At 42.9% G+C, this 25,300-nt stretch overlaps 1 protein-coding gene across 3 annotated transcripts in view; it reads right to left on the reverse strand.

Annotated features, from left to right (window-relative positions):
- Nucleotides 1-25,300, reverse strand: part of JAK1 (Janus kinase 1) — a 139,545-nt gene that overhangs the window by 27,800 nt on the left and 86,445 nt on the right. For all 3 annotated transcript variants that reach the window (XM_027113980.1, XM_027113981.1, XM_027113982.1), the window contains 7 exons: nt 22,117-22,315; nt 18,509-18,632; nt 12,831-12,984; nt 9,402-9,565; nt 6,961-7,303; nt 5,214-5,399; nt 1,050-1,207 (listed from right to left, as the gene is read on the reverse strand). In XM_027113980.1, the coding sequence (XP_026969781.1) occupies nt 1,050-1,207; nt 5,214-5,399; nt 6,961-7,303; nt 9,402-9,565; nt 12,831-12,984; nt 18,509-18,632; nt 22,117-22,315 (1,328 nt within the window). The remainder of the gene's footprint in view (nt 1-1,049; nt 1,208-5,213; nt 5,400-6,960; nt 7,304-9,401; nt 9,566-12,830; nt 12,985-18,508; nt 18,633-22,116; nt 22,316-25,300) is intronic.

The following is a 25,300-nucleotide window of genomic DNA, read 5'->3' on the forward strand; positions in this document are numbered from 1 at the left end:
TGGGTAAGACTTTACCAGTTAGGTGGTATCTGAGTGACACCTGAAGGAAGTGGTGACTGCTGAAATTCTGGAGGGAGGGATTTCCAGACCAAGGGGAAAAGCAAGTGCCAAGGCCCTGAAGCCTAACTATAGTTGGCATATTTGAGGGACATGCTTTATTATAAAGCTCAACCCTTGCTCTGCAATTCCTTGGTGTGTCTGTCTCCCTGTGAGTCTGTGAGCCTCTTCAGGCCAGGGACCACACCACTGACAAACTGCCTGTCCACAAGGCAACTGGGATCAGGAAGAAGGTGGGAACCGCTTCACGTGAAACGTGGCTGACGAGATGCTTCCACAGATACATTTCGGTCTGGAAGAGAGACTCCGAAGAAACACAGCAGCTGTTTTCCTGTGCCTGAAGGATGGTCACACGCAAGAGGAAGCAAACTGAATCCCTGTTGCTTCAAAAGGCAGAACTCAGATGAGTAGACAGAGTTACAGGGAGGCAGACTTCAACTCCCTATGAGGAAGGTACGCATGTCTGTAACTGTCAGAGCTATAAGCTACTCGCTGCCAAGTGAAGCACTAAGTACCCCATCACCAGAGGTGTTTGAGATGCAGGTGGGACGAGACACCCAGCAAAGCCCCTCCCAACTCTAAGGCTTGGTCACCTTCACTGGGCCTTCTGGCACTGGAGGACATGCTGACTCGGGATTCTGTTACTACACCGTCTGCTGTCGAGACCTGTGCCCTGTCTTTCTTGAATCACCCAGAGCGTCTGGCACGGTAAGGGGCTAGGAAGTGTAGCACTTCTTGGTCAGCTGTGGAGAAGTGAGGGGTTCATCTATGAGGACACCCAAGGAAGGGAGAAGAAGTGAGGGGCTGCTGCAAGGACCAAGGTAAGAAATGACAGGAAGGCCTGACCAGGACAGCAGGGATGGAAAAGGGCACCAAGTAAATATTCAGCGTAAATGCCTGATGACGCCCATGCCTGAGAAGGACACGCTCCCCATGACTAACACGTGGGTTCTTTTCACACCAAAGGCAACTGAAAATGTTTTCGAACCAACCAGATTGGACCGTGACAGCCATTCTGTATGTTGTGGACGATCAACGGGGGAGCCACGTCGGTGCAGAGGTAATGATGGGCATCTGCTGTGAGCCGGAAGTAGCCGTCCACGAGGGACACAAAGGACAACGCCTCCTCGTGGGAAGACAGCTTCAGTTCCTGGCGAGAGAGTAGAAATGCCCATGGTTACATCACGTGCCTGCCATCTTAAGCAGCTGACTCTCTGGGGAGGTACAGAGTGAGAAGATATTTAACACAATGAAGAATGTACAACCCCAAAGGGAAGCTCTTTTTTTTTTTTTTTAATTCTTTTCTTTTTTTTCTTAAACCCCACATTTGTTTTTTTTTTTGGCTGTCTTGGGTCTTCGTTTCTGTGCAAGGGCTTTCTCTAGCTGTGGCAAGCGGGGGCCACTCTTCATCATGGTGCGCGGGCCTCTCACTATCGCAGCCTCTCTTGTTGTGGAGCATAGGCTCCAGACGCGCAGGCTCAGTAGTTGTGGCTCACGGGCCTAACTGCTCCGTGGCATGTGGGATCTTCCCAGACCAGGGCTCGAACCCGTGTCCCCTGCATTGGCGGGCAGATTCTCAACCACTGCGCCACCAGGGAAGCCCGGGAAGCTCTTTTTGTCGATAGTAACTGCACCCCTTGCAGTTACATATAACTCTGTTCACCACACTCTTTCATCTCTTACCTCAAAACTTTTATCAGATTGAGGAACAGTGGGGTGAGGGGGCGCACGGGCAGCTGTGGCAGGCAGGAGACTGTGGAGAAGCTGCCACCCGGTCCAGATAGAAGAGGAGGCCTGAATCAAGGTGGCAGAGGTATAAAAGTAGAGGTGGGGGGGAACATAGTGTGCAGATGACACCCTGGTCCTGGCACTACACATTATTCCTAGTTACAGAAAAAGAAACAGAGGCACAGGTGTTTCATCTCATCCAGAGTTGGTCTAGAAGGTGAAACTCCTGGATTTTAGTCCAGGAATGGTCCCAGACACAATGATAAGGTTTCTAGATTAAATCCAGGAACCTCTGAGGGTCTGGAGAAGGCAGAGAGTCTTACTCCAAGTGGGAGAGGCAAAGGTAAAAGAAGAGGAGGGAGGGAGTTTCCATGGAAGGAAGAAAAACGCCTGGAGGTGAAGACAGGTGGGGTTTTGTCTTGATCTTACAACCCTGAGGAGAGATGACCATGTGAGAGGAGCTGCGGGGTCAACTAGGAACATCTGATGAAGGAAGGTTTGTAAAGCCATGATTTAGAGCTTTGTCTCACAAGAATATTAACAAACACCTGAGCCTTCAGAGAAGGGTAAAATGACACTTGAGTATATGACTCTTTCCTTAGCAGTGGAGAAAGAAGAGGCTGGTGGCAGAGAAAAGTAGACAGAGACAAGAAGACCAGTGAAGGGGGGAGGGGTGGATATACGCAACCAGACAGAATGGAGGTAAGGGGCTTATAATGCGAGTTAGCTATGATGCCAAAGGAAGGGTGCTTTGGGGTTGTGAGACAAGGAGGCCAAGAGAGGGCAGGGAGGGCTACCATAGGGATGGCGATGCAGGAAGGAGGCTCTGTGCTAAGTGTGCTTCCTTTTGGGTGTGACCTGGCATCTCCCTGCAGAGCCCCAAAGAGCAAACTCAAGACGGTATGGCTTGGGCAGCCCTTCACCCAGTCACATACAAACAAAAGTACGTAAGCACTTAAGTTCTCTGAAAGCGGAAGTCTGAATAGAAAGGGGAGATGTCAAGAAGATGCAGAGAGAAGAGATAAATCAAGATATGATCTGATAACATGGCAGCATCATGCTCTCCTGAAAGACCAGCAACCAAAAGTACTGCTTGGAAATGCCATGGCTGGGAAGGGATGGAGGAGTGAGATAAGTAAGAAAAAGCATCGCATAGTGTTAACCCACAGGTTCAGGAGCCAGCTTATCTGGGTTCAAATCTCCGTATCTCTACTTGCTATTACATTTAAGCATATATAATCATCATTTTTATTCGTCAAAAATTGTCAAATATTGGCAATTTCAAGTAATTTAATGTAATAGCTGTATGACCTTGGACAAGTTACTTAACTTCTTTGTGCCTCAGTTTCCTCCTCTGTAAAATGGGAATAACAATATACCCACCTCACAGGGTCGATATGAAAATGAAAAGAGTTGGTATTCGTAAAGCTTTAAGGTAGGAAATACCTGGCACACAGCAGGGCTAGTATTTGTAAAGGAAAACAAGGTAACGAGGAGATCAGGTATCGATTTCTTCTTGCCTTCCCCCTGCTCTCTGCACAGCACTGTAGCTGGGCACAGAGCTGCCAGCCCCTGTGCCAGGGTGAGCACTGACTTAGACGACAGGTGCCCCATCTGGGTGCCAGATTTGACTCTGTCAGCCAGGACAGATGGGGCAGGCTCACAAAGCTCGCATCACCTGGCTGCAGTTCCTCCTCCCCTGCCACGCATCTCCAGGGTTTGGCCATGTTGGACAGCCAGACCACAAATGGGCCAACCTCTCCCTCACTACAGAGTCCCTGGGGAAGAGAACACCGTGGAAACCAAAGCAGTGCAGGCTGGAGCTGCCCCTGTGCAAGCTCCTACACCTCTCCCTAAGTCTCAGATTCCCCCCTGGAAGTGGAGCCAAAATCCTGATATCTTAAGGTCTTTGTAAGGACTAAATAAGATACTGCAGACACATCATATAACATGACTTAAGATCTATAATATGCTGAATAAATAGCATTTATTTTTATTTTCTCCCTCCCACCATTTTCCATCTCTCCACTAACATCTATATGGGCTCTTCTACTTCCTTCACATTTTTACTACAGTTTTCTAATGAAATCAATGTATCTTTATTGTTTAAAAAAATGGGGAGGATGGGGAGAATTAAAAATTAAAATCGTTCATATTCCCATCATAAACAAATAGTTGTTAATATCTGATTATTTTTCTAAGAGCATGTGTATGTATATGCATAAACTTTTTAAACAAAATTGGTTCCATTCTGCCAATAGTTTTATATTCTGCTTTCTTCCATTTACGAAGCATTTTTATGGATATTTTTTTAGTTCAGCAATTCGTTTACAGAATATTCTACTACTCAGATGAGTTGTGTTTTATTCTCTCGTTTTCCTATTATCATATATGCAGGTTAGTTTCAGTATTTTGACATTGTAAATACTGCTGGGATAAACATTCTCATTCATAGACCACTGCCTGCATCTCTCATTGTTTCTAGAAGACAGGTCCTCATTTCCTATGGAGGGATTATATAGATAGTTTCAACGCTTTTAACACGTTTACCAAATTGCTTTCCCAAATGGTATATCAAAAAGACTAGTTACTCTAGATGTAAAAGAATGACCATCTGTCCTAAACCATATCACCAGATTCTTTCCCCGTACTGAGTGTTATGATTTTGACAAAGTATTTGCCAATTTTCAGGCAAAACATGGTATTTCCCTAGATGACTACCTTCATTGCATGGAGGAGCACCGTGTCTCACCCACCTGTCCTCCCCATGTGACGTCAGCTGTGACTTCCCCAACACAAACATGTTTATTCTGGCAGGACTCCCACTTCCCCTGCCAAACTGGGGAAGTGACTTCCCCTGCCTGTCTAGATCACGTCCTCAAGTGATACCAAAAAAAGAGGAAGAGAGGTTGAACACCCCTTCCTCTGTCCGAGAGTCACTTGGCTGTGCTTGACACCATGATGAGGACTGTCATTGTGGCCAGAGCTGCCAGCTGGACAGTCTGCTCAAGTGCAAAGTGGGGCTTCCCACCGACCTCATTCCAGATGACCCACACAACTCAGCAGAGAGGCTGTGCAGGAGCCCTTGGGAGAAAATGCTGACACTCACTTAGTGATGTGGATCTTCAAATCCACTAACTTTTGTGAACTAAATATTGATGCTGAAATATCTTTGGGAAGACGGCAAATCCTGAAGTAGATACACATTTGAAGACCAAAGAAAGGCACTAGAATGTACCCAAGTAACTTAAAAACAGACATTGATAATGTCAATGTCAGCAATAGGGACTTTTTGGCTTAAATAAGATGATCATAAGATTTTCTCTTTGGGACAGGAACTCTGAAGAGCACATGCTGCATAACTGTCCTCAGCAAAGTCTCCCTCCGAACACCAGACCCAGGCCGAATCACTTCTGAAGCAAACTTACCATTTTTTTGTTGTCCTGCTTATTAATGCTGACCACAGACTCCTTGATTACAATGTCAGTGATCTCAGGGAAGTAAGAAAAATTGTTCCACTCTTCCTGGATTTTATTTTTCTCCTCATCCTTCTTGTGTTTATTTTCCAGTTTTTTCCGTTTCAGTTTATTTTTTTCCTTTTCAACAGGAACAACCTGATAAGATACATAAAAGTGACAGAGTGAAGTCAGCTTTCTCATTTTCTATTGGTATTTCTCATTTTCTCCTGGCAAACCAACAGAAGGCCTGAAGCCGAGGAGGAGAAAGCCAGTGTGCCTGGATTGACAGAGGAACTGGGAGAGTTAGCACCCATGAGCCTATTTGGGTCCCCATGGGCCTATTGGTCCCATCAGGGATGCCTGGGATCCTACACCTGGAAGAGATCTTAATGAACACACCGACTAAACTCTTTACATAATCTATAATGTGCAAGCAAACTCAGGAACAGAAATAACTGCTCACTAGACACGCATCTACAATCAGGTCCCCCCATTTGAACATAGGCTTTCTCCTTTTACAATCTATCACTGATTGTCTTGACTTTATAGCCATATTCAAGTTGGAATTTTCAAGAGAAGGTATGAATCCCATGCTTGGATAACCTAGGGAGTCATACATGTCTGCACAAGCTTACGTATTTTGTGTAGCAGAAGTCTTGGAGACTAGAAATCTGGGATAAGATCCTGCCTCTGCCATTTACTTAGCTAGGTCATCTCTTTGCGCCTCCATTTCCTCATCCATAATCAGAGGTCTTACATCTTCACAAGGTTCTTGGAGCAGTAGGTAAGTTCTTATTAACACAGTACCCACACTACACAGAAAACACTTAATAAGTGTTTGGCACTGTCATTTTAGCATGAAAATAAAATAGGAGTAGAAAGTAAATCTCACCTTTACTTCAATATTATTATTATTTACAATAATAATGATGATGGTAATAGTAGCTGTAATAATTTATTGAACATTTATCATATGCCAAGCTCTGTGCTAAACGACATTCCGTTCTCTCAACACTATGAGGTAATACACTAAGTATCGCCATTTTATAGATGAATAATATGTGGCTGATATATGTGAAGTAACCCTCCCAAGGCCATGTGAGTATAAACAGTGGAGCTAGGATTTGAACCACATCTATTTAGATTTAAAACCCATGCTTTTAAACCACTCTGCTCTATTGCCTCATCCAACAAACACTTCAAAAAGAAGCTCCAGATTGCAAGAAAAATTACTCTATCTCACAGAACCAGAGGGCTAAATTCAATTCTTGGCATAATCACTATTAGTTAGTTATGACCTTGGGCAAGCTTCTTAACTTGTCTGTGCCTCTGTGTTCATCTATAAAATAGGGAAAATGGTAGTATCTCTCATAGATTTGTTTTAAGGAATAATTGAGTTAATACATGTAAAATGCTTAGAAAAGTACTTGGTACATGGTAAGCACTTGGTACATGTCTGCTGTTACTACTATATTATTACATATTGTATATGTTGTTATTATATTTCTGTTTCCCTACAGAACTCAATAAATATTTATTTTAGATCTGCTGCTACATGGATACAATAAAAGATGAATGATACATGGTCTCTAGCCCATGAAATAAACTCAGCTGACAGGGGTGATGAACATGCAAAGAGATAATCCCAACAGAATACACGGAACACACCATGTGACACAGGATGCTCTGTTCTGATCAGCCACCTATCAGCACTTACATTTGGTTTCTGCCTCCACTGGATTCCAAGATTTCCAGTCACCATCACTTCATAGCAGAGAATGTTTCCATTATCATTCGGATGGAACCGATTCATCTCATTTTCTGATGAAATCAGTAGCATGGAAGTCTCAAATATTTCAGCACCATAATGTTTTGTCAAAGTTTCCAAGGTAGCCAGGTATTTCACCTTCAGGTCGTGTGTGGACACACTGCTGTCACAAATGGTCTTGTTGTTAAACTCCTTTAGGAAATCCTTGAAAACATTATTTATCCGCATCCTGGTGAGAAGGTTCCTCTGTCTGATGGACTTATTCAATGTTTCTGGAATATATCGCTTGTAGCTGAAAGTAAAAAAAAAAAAAAGTCTCTTTTTCATGTATAGGTTAGCAGAATAGTGCAGAAACAAACCTAAGTCTATAAATCTTCCTTCCCTGTGTTGCCAAATGAGAAAGAAGGGTCTACTCCCAGAGGGTCTTAGATGGAGTAAAACTCTGAGGATGATAATCGTAAGGAGACTGAGGTGAACAGGGACTGAAAGAAAAGAGAAAAGTACATGTTCCACAGATTTTACTGAAATGGGAAATTCCTACAGGAATCATCAGATTTTCTGGGTCACAAAGGCAGGCAGTAAAATGCACTTATCTGTGTTTTTGTTTGCTAGTGTCACTGTTCCCGTGCACACTGGTGCTCACATAAACACACTGTTACTAAGATTCAGCATCAGTTAGAAAGCCGTCTGGAAGGTGTCAAGAGTGACAGATGTTTTGTATGCTCTACTTGCCTATCTATTTTACAGTTTTTCTATAAAGATCAAAAACTACTTTTATAAGAAATGGGAAAAACCCATAAAAGCTAATTAAATACAAAAGATTTAGTGTTTGCCATGTGCAAATGTCTCAGATATATTAAATGGATCAACAAGTAAACTGAAAGATTAGTTACCCATCCAGGTGCTAATGAGAGAGTATCTATGACTAACAGAATCTCAGCAAATGGATATACTGCTAGAACAGGAGCCAGCTTTAAGAAGAGTATGAACACCAAAGAAAAAGAGAACAAGTCCACTGGGGGTCAAAGTGGGGAGGCCCGTCGGCCAGTTACTCCCAGGCCTGAAAAAGCACCTAGCACAGGGAAATCCCTGCGGCACAGATGGTTTCACAACCGTGGAAAACTGTGGAGTTTGAAACTTAACCCCAACAAATATTGTAATTTTTTAGATTAATGTAACAGGAAAATCAGCAGAGAGTTATCATTTTTTACTTTAGCCTCATGAAAAAATAAAGAGGAGGTGCCCAGAGCAAAAGCCACAGAAAACAGAGAAAGCAGCAGAACAGCATATGTCTAATCAGTCCCTCCATTTCTGAGGAGCAACTTGTGATCTGCTCCAGACTCTGGTCAAGGGCAAGGAGATACAAGAAGTAACCTTATGAGAAGATACATGCCACCTATCACAAATAACACCACTATAAATAATTCCCTCTTCAAAATGAGACTGTCTTATGACAATCACAATAGCTCACTGATTTAAAAATTATATTTCCAGACTTCCCTGGTGGTCCAGTGGTTAAGAGTCTGCACTTCCACTGCAGGGGGCACAGGTTTGATCCCTGGTCGGGGAACTAAGATCCCGCATGCAGCACAGTGCGGTCAAAAAAATAAAATAAAATAAAAATTATATTTCATAGATGGGTGGGAGTTATGCAGATTGAATACTCCTTCACAAAGACTTGATCACAAATGATAATTTTAAGTAAGTACAGTTTTCTTAAGGTAACAGCTGATCGTGCTTCACATCAGAATTAATGGCTCTCTAGTGAACTAGTTCTGGCTGGGAACGAAAGCAGCTGCCTGTAGAACTATACTGAGAAGGATTTTAGGACAGATCCAGCACAAAAGGAAAAAGTTCAGTGATAGATGGCAATGCCCAGCATGGGCAGAGAGGAAGGGGGAGGGCATGCAGGCCACTAATTTGACTGGCACCCCAGCTCAGAACTGTCACCCTAGTACAAATTTCTGAGGTCATCAGCCAACATTCAAAATCAGGACACAGTTATAATGTGCTACCTTTCATAAATATTCTAAAAAAGAGTTGCACTCTGCAGAGAGCAGTAGTCAGCCAAAAGCTGGCAGTAGTTAAACTGAGATATATGAGGGGCTTCACTGGTGGCGCAGCGGTTGAGAGTCTGCCTGCCGATGCAGGGGATGCGGGTTCGTGCCCTGGTCCAGGAGGATCCCACGTGCAGCGGGGTGGCTGGGCCCGTGAGCCATGGCCGCTGAGCCTGCGCGTCCGGAGCCTGTGCTCCGCAACAGGAGAGGCCACAGCAGTGAGAGGCCCGCGTACCGCAAAACACAAAAAACAAAAACAAACTGAGATGTATGAAAACATACAAAAATAACACCATTCCCACAATGAATTCTTTAGCCAGCAGGAAGGTTTACCTGATGTCCTTGGGAAGTTCTGGCAACTGCATCTTCTTCATCATGGCATAGTGGGAGATGGCCAGGACGGCCATTCCCAGACACTCGTTCTCAATATCATGCCCATCCTGCTCCGTCTTGGGGTCTCGAATGGGAGCCAGGCATTTGACCAAATCATACTGTCCCTTTGGAGAAGAGGTGAGAAGAAATGAACCACCACTTAAGTTTCAAGAGTCCACTCATGTTTCTGATCTTGAGAGGAAGGTTCCCCATACAGGGAGGTGCTACCCAATAAGCAGTACAGCAATGAGACTAACGAGATTTAGAGTTTCTCTGGCACCAAAGTTCTTTCTCAACAGCTGGGCATGAAGGGGCTTGGGAAAGGTCCCCCCAGGTTAATTCATTCGTTTAATAAATACTCACTGCGCACTATGCTGGGTGCTGGTGAACAGTATGAACACATGAAGCCCTTCTGTGGGGCTTCCCATGTAAGTGATGATGAAAAGCAGCATGTACTAGGCTTGGGCTGCACCAGGGTATGGGACGTGACAGCTGTCTGGGGTTTGATTATTTGTTAACTCCACAACAAACCGGTGTATAAATGACAGAGCACCACACACCCTTCTGATGTAGATTTACAGAAAGGAGAAGGAATCCAGATTCTACACTGCATCATTACCACACGTAAGTTTTTTCAACATCTGCTGTTCAAGTTTCCAGTAGTGGAATGTATCACCAAAATACACCCCCTCACTCATTGAGGCACGCCACATTCCACGAGCCAGTGACGGCTGCTAGGTCCCCTTTATTAAGCCCTAACCTGAGTGCCAGGCACTGTGCGAGGTTCCTCTCATTTACTATTTCACTTATTCTTTACAACAGCCCTATGAGGGGGATGCTAACATCATCATCTCTGCCTAACAGCTGAGAAATCTAAGGCACCAAAAGGTTAAATAACTTCATTCACTCACTTGGTAATCACTGATTAACAAGAACCAATTACGGGCCAGATGTTATTCTAGGTGCTAGGGATACAGCAGTTAACCAAACCACATCACTGACCTTACGGAGATTTCCAGGAAAGAAAGAAGAACAAACAGAAATATATAACCTCAAGTAGTTACCAAAACCAAAGTCAAGTATAAAGAATACTGTGGGAGCTGGGGGACCTAGTGAGTGGTGGGGTAGAGGGTCAGACCAGATGTGACTGCAAGGCTACAGCTCTGCAACACTGTGCTACAGTCAAACTCAGTCTTTAAAGCTCACGGACTGGAAGTGTACACAGCTCTTAGGATTGGGACCTCGTTAGCCTTTCTCCAGCTCAAAAAGAGGCAGACATGAAGTATGGGGGTGGTGTTCCTATATAAGGAAGACACTCACTTTCCCTGAAGCAACTTTAGTTTAGTGGGTTTTGGATGGAGGGTTCTAACTGCTGCAGTTCCCCCTTTTCCCCAAGGTAGGACTTATTGTTTCTCTCAGTAAGAAAAGGACACTGACCACTTCTACAAACTACCAAGGACCAACAACAATCATCTCCACCAGCAATGTGTGAAGAGGAGAACAAAATCTGAAACTATTTTGTCTGGCTGTGATTTTCTGTCAATATCACTGTACAACTGCCTCAAGTAACTCATTCCTGAAGCTCTGAAAAGTCAGGTTCTAATGTAATACTTACTCTTGAAGTATGGTGCACTCTTTTTTTTTACACTTCCTCTCCCAAAAAAGTAAAAGAATCAATCTCAGAAATGAATATATGTAAAACTGGGAGGCTGAATTCAAAAAGACCAATCTGAAAATGGCCAGTTCACTTATTTTTTCCACACAGTATGTGCCCAGGGCTGTGCCCTGTCCCATTTCTCTACTGTCTCTGAGGCCAGTCCTCAGGTATATTATGGAACGTGGATAGTGTGCAATCAACAACTAAAGCTGTACAAGAGAATACAACTGTGACACATAACCCACACATGTAAAAGTACATCCTAAGGAAATAATAAACAGAACACACATTTAGACGCATGTATGAGGCTGTTTTGTAACAGTGATAGCATAACAGGGGAAAAAAATCAAGAAAAACCAAACATGTTCAGAAACAAGGATTAGTTAAATAAAGGCTGACTTCTCCTCTGGATTCCAGTCTCACGCTCGATTTCCTAGCCGAATCTCCACTTGTGTATCTCACAGGTGTCTCCAAAAGAGAGCTCCCAATTCCCACCCCTTCTCCAGCCTGCTGCTCCCAGTCTCCCTATGCAGGGAATCACTCCATTATCTACCAAACACTGCCCAAAATAAATCTCAAAATTCTCTTTGATTCTTCAAATATCCTCACCTTTCACATCCAACTCATAAGCAAATCATATCAAATCCATCTCCAAAATTAATCTCAGATCCACCCATTTTTCTCCAACTCTACTGCCACTACACTGGTGCTACTGGCATCTAAGGAGAGGAGGCCAGGGGTGTGGATAGATATTCCACAATCCCTTACAACAAAGAATTAACCAGCCCAAAGTGTCAGTAGTGCTGCTTCTGAAAAGCTTTGCTCTACTCCGAAGAAATACTTTCCCCACTCCTCCCTTAGAATTGCAGACACTTTTTTATTCTTCAAAGTTCAGTATAAATGCCACCTCTTTAGAGGGATCTTCTCCGATCACACTATTTAAATTAGGTCTCCCCATTCAAACCTCCCTCCCCATACGCTCTATGACAAAGGCCTTTTTCTTCATAGCACTTTTCACAATTTCTTGTGTATTATCTATGTATCATTTTATCTGCTTGTTTTGTTTGTCCAACTCGATTATATGTCTGGTGCTTGCAGAGACCATGTCTGTCTTGTTCACCACAGTTTCTGCAGCGCCTTAGCAAAAAGTACACAGACACTCAGAACAATAAGATATTTTCAAAAACTATAGTGCATAATACATATCTGCATGATAAAATCAGGAAGCACATATACAAAAATGTTAGTTATCTCAGGGTAATGTAATTTAGGTGACTTAACCTCTCTTTCTGGCTTTCTTCTAGTGTCTTATTGTTCTACCCTGCCACCACTGTGACTCAGAGTGGCCACCTCCTTCCTCTCTGTGACTGCTGAGAAGTACCTTTGTGATTAGCCCTGCTGAACTACACCTTCCCTCACTTATAGCTCCCCCCTCTGCTCTCTGCACAGGAGGCACTGTAGACACGAACTGAAATGGTAGGAGGGGGGAAAAAGAAAGGAATGGGGAAGAAGCAAAGCCCAAAAAGCCCACACGTGGGATAACCAGCCGGTTGGATGCTGAACTGCCTTCCCCCTCCTCACCTGGGGCAAGTCCAGGGTTGGTGAGAACTACCCATGGAACAGGCCATAAAGCATCTTAGCTGCCACCATGGTCGGCTGTGCCAGGGAATCTGACCCCTACCATGTCTTACCCACCCCACAAACTCCAGGCTCTCCTGGGCCCAACATCTTACCTGAGCAAACAGATACTCCAATGAGCTGGCGTCAAGGAGAGGGGTTGCATCTGGAACTTTTTTTTTCTCGTAGCTATTCTTCTGCTTCTTTGGAGAATGTCGCCATACTGACTGCTCGTTATCATTGGTCCCGTGCCAGTTGGTGAAATAGAACCTGTAAGGCAGGAAGATGAATGTTAGCTGTGGGAAAGGGGACCTTGGCATGCGTGGGAGAGGCATCCTGGTTCTACCCAGAGCGATCAGTGCCAGAGGTTAAACTTCCCTGAGAAGTAAACAGACAGACCTTTCATCTGTGTAGCGCTTCACTGTTTATAAGGTCCTTTTCTTTTCATTCTTACAAGCACTCTGTGAAGAGCATACTGCCAGAACCTCATCTATGACTCAGGGAGATAAAGTGACTTCCTTAAAATCACAAAGTAATTTCCACTCCGTCTTCCTAGATAGGAAAACACTGCTGTCTAGAACTAGATGCTAGCCCAGCAACTCCCTCCACTGTTAGTAATGCCAGCCTGCCTTGAATCCAAGACCTATTTCACAGTTTAACATTTCTGAAATCTAGTTTCATCATACAGTCAAGACATACCGTTAATGTAGCAGTGTTTCCTAATTCTCAGATGGCTGTTACTGACACTTTTTATCTTACAATGAACAAAGTTTTAAAACAGAAGAAATATACAAACACTACTACAAGCATCAGCTGCAGTGCCCTGAACTAATAAATGCTTCATATACATTATGCTATTTAATGCTTACAGCAACTGTACAAGGTATGTTTCACTGTTTCCATTTTATAGATGAGGAAAACTGAGGTTCCGAGAGGCTAGGTCACCTAAGACCACAAGCCTGTTTTCTCCACTACTACTTTCCTCTGCCATCTGTAAAAGAAACATAATGAGTTCTGGAATGTGTGAAAGTGACTGAGCCAAGCTGATCCAGGCCAGCTCTAGGCTACAGACTCAGAAGGTACCTGGGTCTCTCTCCCTTGACATGCCCATGTGCTGATGAAAAACCACCACGGCATGGAGAAGGAACATACAAAACCTCCCCAAAAGGAGCTGCCGTTAAACTCAGATATCTGTCAGTGAGCTCTATTTGCAGAGCCTAGGGCATGCCAGGTCCTGGGCCAGGCTTTGGAACACAAGGGGTTCTCAGGCACAGTCCCTGCCTCCTGTGAATTCCCTGTCTGTAGCCAATCAGTTAAATCCAGGGGGCACATCTCATAAATAGGGCTACACTGTGACTTCCATGGACCCCACACAGTTTTCCTTTCCTCCATTAAAAAAAAATATTAAAGTTATATTTTACAACTATGTTGGTATAAAGATGAATATAATCCAGGCTGGATTATTTTTTTCCCTGATTTTAATAAAATTAAAACACTTCTGTGGACCCCTAATAACATCATGAGCCCAAGGCATTGTGCCTCATAGGTAAGTTTTTCTTGAACATGAGTGTCTCAGATAAGGTGTCAAAGGAGTACCAAGGAGGAAGAAGTTGCTGCCACTGCCAGGGGATGTGGCAGGGAAGGGTAAAGGGTTGGGGAAGGGAGTTGGCACTAGGATAAATAAATACCAGGCTATGGAGTCTGGACCATACACAGAAGGCAGAGGAAAGACTGAGCCAAACTGATGTGAGGCAGGATCCCACTGGAAGAAAGCCCCACAGAAGATGGACTGAAATGAGAGAGGCCAAGAGACAAGCAGGCGCCTAAGGCAGCAGCCTGGGCAACGCCGTGAGGTTTGTGGGGGCAGAGGCCTCAGTGCCTTGCTCATCACTAAATCCCCAGCGCCTGGCATATAACAGGTGCTTAATACATGCTTGTTGGATGCAGAAACAGCAAATGAATGACCTAACTCAAGAAGTAGCAATTAAAATGGAAAGGATGGATAAGAAGTTACTTTAAAGGTAAAAATCAACATTTTACAACTTTCAAGTGATTCTATACAGCCCATCTTCCACAAAACTCACGGAAATGACTGATAATTTGACTGTGGCCTTTGGCATCTCTCTCTCAGACAGAAAGAGCCACGTATCCACAGAGTCCACATGCACCATAAACCACAGCTGCAGGACTGTCCCCGCACCTTCCCACGTGAGAGTAGAAGCCTGAGGCTCTCAGCTGACAAAGAGGCCAGAATTCATGCTGCCCCCAGGCTGAGGAGCCTGCTCTTCAAGGGCAGAACAGAGCAAGGTGGGGAGGACTCCTCCAGGATCGGTTGCCCCGGGCAGGCAGAAAGTAAGAGGTGAACCAGCCCTACCAGCTGAGCAGACACAGGAAATCTGACACTGGGGCAGAAAAAGATGGACAAGGCCATGGCCAACTCCTCTGACTGCTGAGGGAAATCCAAAATGGAGAGTTCTCTTCATTCATACAATAATCTAGTGATCTACTGTAAGTTCCAGGGGGTCTGCCTGGGAGGAGACAGGTGAGAGAGTCTAAATGGGATGATTAAGAGAGTAGCTAATAGGGCCCAGCATACTCCCTCGGGGCTGAACAAGGACATTTTCTGAGGTTGCTGTCTGAGCCCTGTGAGACTAGCCTTGCCTTGGAAGCCTTTAGGTAAGATGTTCAGACAAGATAAGGCAATGTGCAGCTTCTCCACTACAGAAAGGCTGAAGGAAGCCTAAAACAAGGCTGGATCTCTGGAAATTGCCTATAGTCAAAGGCTGACAGCTCTCTATTTAATAAGACAATAAAAAGAAAAAAACTTTAGATCAGTTAACTACCAAAATCAACATCTTCCATAAGCAACAAGCATATATTGTATAGCACAGGGAAATATAACCATTATTTTGTAATAACTTTTTTTTTTTTTTTTTACGCGGGCCTCTCACTGTTGTGACCTCTCCCGTTGCGGAGCACAGGCTCCGGACACACAGGCTCAGAGGCCATGGCTCACGGGCCCAGCCGCTCCGCGGCATGTGGGATCTTCCCAGACCAGGGCACGAACCCGTGTCCCCTGCATCGGCAGGTGGACTCCCAACCACTGCGCCACCAGGGAAGCCCTATTTTGTAATAGTTTTAAATGGAGTATAACCTACAAAAATACTGAATCACTATGTTGGACATATGAAACTAATATTGTAAATCCACTACACTTCAAGAAAAATAAATAAATAAATGTAACAACAGGGAATGTTTCAAGGAAAAAAAAAAATCAACATCTTCCTAATCGCTAATAAGACAAAACTAGTAAGTACACTGAAGACAGAAATCGTGTGCCCCTTTCAAAATTAATTATTAAACTTGGGCCAATTCCTGATATTACAACATGCTAAAGGAAAAAAATTAAGAATGATCTAAATAAATGTAGTATGATAGCTGCTGATATTCCTTTGCAGAATGATGTGGAAGAACACTGCAGGAAGGAAGGAGGGAGGGAAAGATTATCCCCCTTATTGGTGGGACAGACAGACCTGCCAATAAGAGATATGCCTTCCTTGCAAGTTTTTGAGAAAATTATATTACAGATGATTACATATTCTAAGTTTGTGTACAGCTATTATATACAACGAATTCTCTTTAGGCTTCTATAGAACTTTACTAATGGATAGTAAAATTCATTTAGATGATAAAGCAAGAAAACTTTTTTTTCTTAAAAAGGAACAGGGAGGGTGGGAGGGAGGGAGACGCAAGAGGGAAGAGATATGGGAACATATGTATATGTATAACTGATTCACTTTGTTATAAAGCAGAAACTAACACACCATTGTAAAGCAATTATACCCCAATAAAGATGTTAAAAAAAAAAAAGGAATAAAGAATATGCTTGTCTTATATTAAGATACATTACAAAACAATAGCTATCAAAATTATCTAAAAGCAGAAAACTATAATTAAAGTACAAGAACATAGAGCTGGGATTCCACTGAAATAGTCACCAACATTTATTTTCGTGTTACACCTTTTTTAGTGGTGAGATGCTGAGGTTTCAAAATTATGTAGTTTGTTGTAATGCAAATGTTTTAGCTTAGGGTGGGATCTTTTTTTCCAAGTTCAAAGAGCTGTGGTAACAAAGCAATATCCTGTTGAAGCCCAATGTTAGGTACAAAGTCAAGGTGCCAAAAATGAGGCAGCCATGCACTTCCTGGCAGCTAACATAAACAGAGAGCTGGCAAAGACAGCTTTTAATCATGAGGCAGTCACATGACCAGCAAAGACGAAGGCCTCAAAGAGGATTCTAATGCTAACAAGACAATTCACTATGTGTGTAACTGTGAGTAACTCACTTCTCTTTTTTGGACATCAGTTTCCCCCTAAAAAATTGGAAGAATTGAATCAGGCAAACTCAGGTGTCTTCCAAGTCCCAGATTCTACCATTCTAGATTCCGAGCCAAGTGGAAAAACCTAGAGGGAAAGAACTAGAACTCAATGAGATGCCCCACTTCCTAGACTTCGAGCTGCAAATACACGTTTCAATGCTGGGTCACAAAGCCAACCCCCAGGCCACAGAAAGCTAGATTACACTCTGAAAAACAAATCCAAATATAGTCGCAAGGCTCAGCTGGGTGGGGTGAACGTTTCCCTAAATCTGGGGCGTGAAATCTCACGTGACACACAGCTCTCCTCTTAAGGTGAGACCGTGGGTGAGTACAGAGAGAAGAGGAAAGTCAGCCCCAGGATGATTATCAAAGAACGTAGATCTGGTTCAGCTTCCGCTGAGAAAAACACCCAGGCCACTGTGGAATGGTAACAACTCTACTGACTCCCCAGAGTAAATAGCAGCTAAAATACTGAGGGCCTCTGAGATCTCCAGGGCTTTTCCAGCATGACCCGGCGTACCATTAGCATTTGAGCTAACCCACTGACTTAATCACATCTATGTACGTTAAGATTCTTTTCAGATACGATTCACCCTATTTATAATAGGGTGAATTCATAAGCTCCTCTGCTAAATGTATGTGTGAAAGTATGCTTAGCTAGTATCTAACAAACATACTTTCAATTCTAGGTACAGAACAAACACACTTATAAACTCAAGAGACTACAGTGGTAGTCCTGACTGCCTGTGCCACCTTGGGAGACTACGTGACATTTAACAAAGTCTACAATATGGGAGAAAAGGCAAGTGAGTACCCACCAGAAGAAAAATTACAGCCCCACTAGATAAAAATCCTCAGGGAGTGGATCAAAACATTCACCTCTTTAGAACAAGACCAAGCTAGGATTTCTAGGTTTCCACTTCAGGCAATGTTTCTCAAGCTCTCTAGCTGCAACTTTTAGTAAGAAACATATTTATTTTATCATGACCTAGTACATACAGACAGATTACATATCTCAAACTGAAGTTCTAAAAAACAATATTCTTAGGATATGTATATATGCCGATATTATCTGTCCTCATCTATTTCTCTCTTCTAAAAAAAATCCTGGTCATAACTCACTAAATTAAACTCATATCCATGATTCACTGAATAAAAAACTCTGCTGTAGGATACTAATTCTATTCAAAATACCCTCTGCATCATAATGATTTCTTTTCTAAAATGTGGCAGAGGAAGGTGGTCAAACTCACCTTGAATTGTTTTCCAAATACTGAAGAAGCCCTTTCTCATACCAAGCAAATACAAAACTTACAAGTTATAAAAATGACTACAATACTTCTTGGTAAGTGAATCAGGGCTCCAGGCTAACCGTTGCCTGTCCCTGCATGAGGGAGCCCAGCAGGCACCCATACCTCATCCGGTAGTGGAGCCGGAGTGACATCTTGTCGTCGACGGTGATGGTGCGATTCGGAGCATACCAGAGCTTGGTGTTCTCATCATACAGGGCAAAGAGGTTGTGACACAGAGGAGATATACCTGGGGAAAAGTAAAGGACACATCAGAAAATTAAAGACATATAAATCTGGCCATCTGTTTCCAAAGCACAACATATGCAAAGACCAGAAATTCTCTTATCCAAAAAGAATCTACATCATATTCGCATCCTCTTAGGGCCAAATACAACTTCCAACCATGTTCAATCAGGCAGTTTTAAACAAAATAATAAAAAATTATGGCTCCCCAGGAATATATACTATAGCTCCTGGCAAACCAGGTTAAAACCATTTAAAAATAAAAGTCTAATAATATTTCTCATTACAATGTCTATGACAGAGTCTTACCAAATCCTGCTTCAAAGAAAAAAAGGCCATCTGAGAGGTTTCCAGATACCACCTGATGTGCACCTTGTTAATCACAGTGAGAAACATTCTTAGAGTTTGAGAAATCCCTAATCTGTCTCCTACAGAAAATGTTTAAACGGTTCTAACACACTGTGATTACACATTAAACATGTGAACAAGTTCCTGGCAATAGCACATGAAATGTGTGTTAGAATAAATAACCAAAGTGATTTCTATCAGTGATCAAAATCTATTTCCATTAATAACAATACACTTAAGTACTCTGTATGGTTACCAAAAATATTTTTTATTGGTAGCCAACTAGCAAGAACATATATGCTTAAAAAAGGTGGTCCAACAGTGCTCCCTTGCCTCCCTACCTAACTGCCTCCTTTGACACAAGAATGTTCAAAAAGATAAGGGAGATGATGAAGCCAGGAAAGTACCTTTCCACTCACTTCTGAGCCCATGATTAAAATTACACAGACCTGTAATCTAAAAGTGTCAGGGGAGATAGGAGAACGATTGCAAGTAATCAATCATTGCTGATATTTTCATGTGTGGTCAGGCCTCAAACTAAGATACAATGAACTTAAAAAGCAAAAAATCATGGGAGAACATGAGGTAGCTGGCACTTGTTTCCCAACTCAGACATCTGAAGTGAGACTGACACTGACTGGGACCCTGGCTGGCCCTGCTCACCTAGGCAGGGACTCTCTCCAATGCACACACTAAGTTAAGAAGTTACAGCTTTCTTGTCATCTTCATGCCTCTGCTGAATTCCTCAACTCCTGCTTCTCAAGATATTTGGGAGTTACCCCTTCAGAGTTACACTCCTCCATGTAACAGAGAAGATGGAGCTAAATTTCAAAGAGCATTTTCCCTTGGGAAAAATGGCAAACGGCTTTTGGATCCAGTATTATCAGGACTATGTTTCAGGTAAACAGTAGGTTTTCATTCATAAATTGGCTTCTGTGGACTGGCCTAGAAATCTAGCTTTTCTTTATACATATCCATATTTGAATGTGAAACATACATATTTGAAGAATAATTTATCTATAATCATGGATAGGTCTATAATTCTACCACAGGTCTGATTCAAACAATATTACTACTTAAAAATAGGAAGATGAAAGATACCGTTTATATAAAAGTACTGAAAAATAATAACAATACTAACATTTACTGAGGGCTTCGTATCAGGCATCAGGCTAACACACATCTATTACCTTTTAATTCTCCTAACACTTAATGTGGTTAAGTATTATTTTTGCCATGTTACAGATAAAGAAACTGAGATTTAGTCTGATTCAGGGTTACTCAACTAGTAAAATCCAGGGCTAGCATTCAAACCTAGATAGAGGTACTGAGGGGGCAAATAATGTGAGCTAAAAGAACAAAAATTTACCATATATTGGTGAAAAATGAGGAAGTATACAGACCCCAAAACATCATGTACTATAATAATAATAGCTACAAGAATCTGTGGTATTCTGTATTCATCTATTTTTAAAATTTATTAATTTTTGCAACAATCCCCTGAGTTGGTTACAAAAGATAATACTCATTCTCTACAGACTGGGCTTAAAAACTGATGCCCCAAATTGACCCTGAGCCCAGAGTAACAGGATACAGGGGCTGTGTCTGTCTTCAGATTCACAGGCTCTCCTCCTCATCTCCTTTAGCAGCAATTCCTCTATCTCTCACTAACTGCAGCCCAACAATTCTGTACAAATGATCCTTGCTAACAAACTAAGGTTTATACTTGCTATGCTGATGGCAAGAAGCTTGGCTAAGAGAATAAACACTATAAACCAAATCTCAAGGTAAAGGGGAAAAAATGCCTTAGAAACACCAATTTACATCTAGTTGTTTTGCTAATTACAAATACTTTTAAAGCTGCTGTCCAAAGCTGGTTCCTTACCTACTCTGCTATCTAGTCAAAGTAACTAAAATATTAATGCATTTTCCCCATAATAATCTGTAACTCAGCCAATTTTATCTAGTGTTATGTTTTGTCAGTAAGGATCTACTACATTCTTCCCTATAGCACCAACCTCTCCCCTTTTATTGGAACTCTTGTATTTAAAGCATTTTAAGCAGAAAGACATATCAGGAAGAAAATGGGTTTTCTAGACAAGCTGTATTACAAACAAGGTAGCTGATTCTTGAAACAACCATGCTACCCCCGCAGAGTTGTTCTGAGGACTAAAGATGATATAAGTAAAGCATGGATCAGACTATCTGCCATCATGGCTAGTTAATCTATCATCATGAAATGAGTTGATTTTTTAAAAACAGCTTTACTGAGATGTAATTTACATACCATAAAGTCCACCCATTTTAAGTGTATAGTTCAATGAATTTTAGTACATTTACAGAGTTGTATAACCACCACCACGATCTACGTGGATTAGATCTTCAGTTTCTATGAATTAAATTTACCTGTCATTTAAAAGCAGGTAGGCAAAAATTGCCAATGACTCCAAGTTTAAAGGATAATGAAGGGCTTTATTTTGTTAGTCAGTTTGGTTTCCTACCTTCTAAGGGCAATAGGCTAACTTTAGTAAGACAAGTCTCACTTTAAAAAAAAAGAAAAAAAAAAAGAAAGAAAGAAAAAAGAAAAAACGTCTTGTTCACAGCCTCACTGTCCTTCCTTTTCACAACTTGGCAATCTGACCAAGCCACAAAGTGACATTTAACTTCTCCCTTCAACTTAGCGTCACGTTGCAGGGGCAGGGGGCAGGGAGGGGGTGCCAGGCAATAAGGAGGCAGGTCATGGTAGCATAAGGACAGACCACACTTTTCAGAAGTTTTAAACAATTAATATATTGAGAGATGGCACTTCTGAGCTTGTAACTTTGTGCAGGCGCTTCACTCATTTAGTGCTGATATTATTCCAATTTCATAGATATAGGGGAAATCAGAAAACTGAGCATCGTTCCCTGGTATCCCTGTAGCTCATTAGTAACAGAGCAGGAATAAGCTACTTTGCAGCAAAGAAAGTGAAAAGTGAAACTCTCAGAATTAAATTCACTGGCCTAAGGTCAAATGCAAGTCAGTGGCAGAGGCAGGGCAGAACGAATGACTCCCAGAGCCCACACCTCTCTCCACTCAGTGGAGGTGCGGGGGCAGAGACACCGGGACCTGCTAGGCCCTGGGCAGCTGCCGGTACTCACAGCATTCCTGCGCCGCCCTGATGCACAGCTCCTCCGCTGTGTACTCTCCGCCGCCCAACCGGAGGGGCTCCCTATCCGACAGATAGAAGAGCACTTCCACCCCTGGCTCAGGGGCCTCCAGATTCACGTCAGTCTTCTTGGAGCTCCTCATTTTAGCACAGAAAGCCATGGCATTGCAGTCCTCTTTTATATTTAAATACTGTAGTGGAAGGAAAATGAGACTATGCGGTCATTCTATGTGCTAAAAGCACTAAGTGGTGAAAGAGTGCTTTGAAGGTAAGCAAGCCGAAAGATATGGTATTGGATAAGTACCTCCCCCTGCCCCTTTCCTCCCTGAAAATCAAATGTACCAGAGCTCACAGCAGGTACAATCATGGGAAGTAATCAATTATGCACGCTCATGAATTATGGTTAAGACCATATTGTCAAAAATCAGAGTAATTTTAGACATGACCTGAATTTATTTTCTGTATTTGCACACAAGTTGTAGTTGAAAAATGTGCCTCATTCTGGAACCACTGATGTTAACATTACTAATATTCCTGTTACCTCTACCAGAATCATTTAACTTTTGAATAGACCTACTGGCACAAATTACACTGTCTTTTACTTTTATGTCTACCTCCCAGTAAACGGCAAGCTCGGGGAGGGCATTAACCATCCTTACCTATTTTCATGCCCCTAGAGCCTAGCCCAGGCTGGCTCTGAGATAGTACACACAAAAGGACTACCGATTCATGTTCATAAGCCACATGAATGGGTCATGAGAATTAATGAGTGGAGCCAGGTCCCTTCACCCCACGGAGAGGCAGGACGATGGGCAGCACTTTGTGGCACCAGAAAGTGAGCGAGAAGCCTTGCTTTGAAAAGGTCAGAATCCACTGGTGACAAGCCTGAAAATAAGTTACTCACCTGAGCGCCCTCAATGGGGAGAGCAACTAGGATCAACGAGCCAACCTCAGCAACTGAGCTTTGGGCATGGTGAGAAAAGAGAGGGGAACTAGGGAAAGTCCTGCATGTTCTTTCTCCCCCTCACCCCAGCACCAATGGCCTCAAACCAATTTCCCTGACCCCAGGTTCCTACTTTCCTCCTGCCTACCAAGCCAACCTTCACTTAGCCCCCAAAGAAATGTCCCCCTAGCACATCTCAGATCCTCTAAAGGCTCCCCATTAATCTAGAGACCAATCCTAAGCTCCTAACAGAGGCCCTCCATCACCTGGCCAGATAGCCGCACTGGCCTCATCTCATGTTATATCACTCTCGGCCTCTTACTGCAGGCTTGAAACTCACAAAGCTGCCATCTTCTTGTTACCCCCCCACCCCCACCCCCAAGCCGTTTATCTCATTTTCCTGCCTTTGCTCATGCTGATTCCTCTACCAGGAGTGCCTTCCCACCTCATCCCTTTCATGGCAAACTTCAATTGCCTTTAGAACTCAGCTCGGACATTACCTCCTCCAGGAAGCCACCTCTGAACCTCCATCCCACCTCCTGAGTTAGATGTCCTCTCTCAAACTCACCACACTGCACTGACCACACTGAATTACGACCCTCTTATTCACCTGTCTGTCCCTCTCTCACTCCCACGTGCTGAGTTCCTTAAGGACAGGGACTGTGTCATTCATATTTGTATCACCAGTGCCTAGCACAGAGCTTGCAGAATGACCCAAAGCAAGTCACGGAGGGAGGGCCACAGTCACAGTTCTCTTAAGCAAATTCTCTTCAACAAATTCATGTGCTTGGTCCGTTAGCTGCCCTGGTGAGGTGAGATACTTGCAGGAAGGACACGAACCAGATATGCCTCGATACTACAAACTAAGAGGCACTTGGTTTTACTTGTTTAATCTCCAAAATAAATCTGAAGATCAAAATTTTCCAGAGACCAGGCTGAAAGATTAGCTCATAACTTACCTTAAGGTTCAGATCAACTATCAAGCAAGAAAGTTTTAAAACCCAACACTGAGCCTCCAACTCTACCCCAACAATGAAAAATAGAGATGGAAGACAAAGTAGCTAGTCTGCTTTATAACTTAAGAAAAAACCTTTGTCCTTAAGAGTCTAAAGAGACATGGCGGGGGAAGAATTTAAAGATGGTATTATACACTTTCACCCTACAGAAATAATCAGGCAAATATACATAATTATTTATGTACAAGATGTGGCACCACTTGAAATAGAAAACAAAAATACAATGTCCAACAGGAGAGCACTCAGTAAACAAAATTAAGAATATCAACATAAGGGCTTCCCTGGTGGCGCAGTGGTTGAGAATCCACCTGCCAATGCAGGGGACACGGGTTCGAGCCCTGGTCTGGGAAGATCCCACATGCCGCGGAGCGGCTAAGGCCCGTGAGCCACAACTACTGAACCCATGAGCCATAACTACTGAAGCCTCTGCGCCTAAAGCCCATGCTCTGCAACAAAAGAAACCCCTGCAATGAGAAGCCCTTGCACCGCAACAAAGAGTAGCCCCCACTCACCACAACTAGAGAAAGCCCGTGTGCAGCAATGAAGACCGAATGCATCCAAAAATAAATAAAATAAATTTATAAAAAAAAAAAAAAAGAATACCAACATAAAGGAATACTATGCAGCTGTTAAGGTGACATAAAACTATTTGACACTTGGGCTCCCCTAGTGGTGCAGTGGTTGAGAGTCCGCCTGCTGATGCAGGGGACACGGGTTCATGCCCCGGTCCAGGAAGATCCCACATGCTGTGGAGCGGCTAGGCCCATGAGCTATGACCGCTGAGCCTGCACGTCCGGAGCCTGTGCTCCGCAACGGGAGAGGCCACAACAGTGAGAGGCCCGCGTACCGCAAAAAAAAAAAAACAAAAAAAAAAACTATTTGACCCAACATTGAAAGATGTATATGACGCACTGCAAAATGAAAACAGCAAAACATGTATATTATGATCCTTCTGGTTATGCATTTGTACAATCCGGAAAAACAGACAATAAATTGTTAACAGTGGTGAATATCTAGGAGAGGTTACAAGGGAACTTAGACTGTACTTCCCATATTTTAGTAGTTAAAAAAAAAATCTCCAAAGTAGCACAGGCAACATTTGGAACGAACAAAAATTAAAATAACGATATTGAAAAATAAATGGATATAGCACAGATAGCCCTATAAGTTTAAGATCAGTTTCATTATTCTTTATAGAAGCTATTTTCCTTTTTGTC

Source organism: Aethalodelphis obliquidens, unplaced genomic scaffold, assembly GCF_003676395.1.
Source record: "Aethalodelphis obliquidens isolate GAN/ISIS:26980383/991018 unplaced genomic scaffold, ASM367639v1 scaffold13, whole genome shotgun sequence".
In the NCBI taxonomy this organism is placed as follows: domain Eukaryota; kingdom Metazoa; phylum Chordata; class Mammalia; order Artiodactyla; family Delphinidae; genus Aethalodelphis; species Aethalodelphis obliquidens.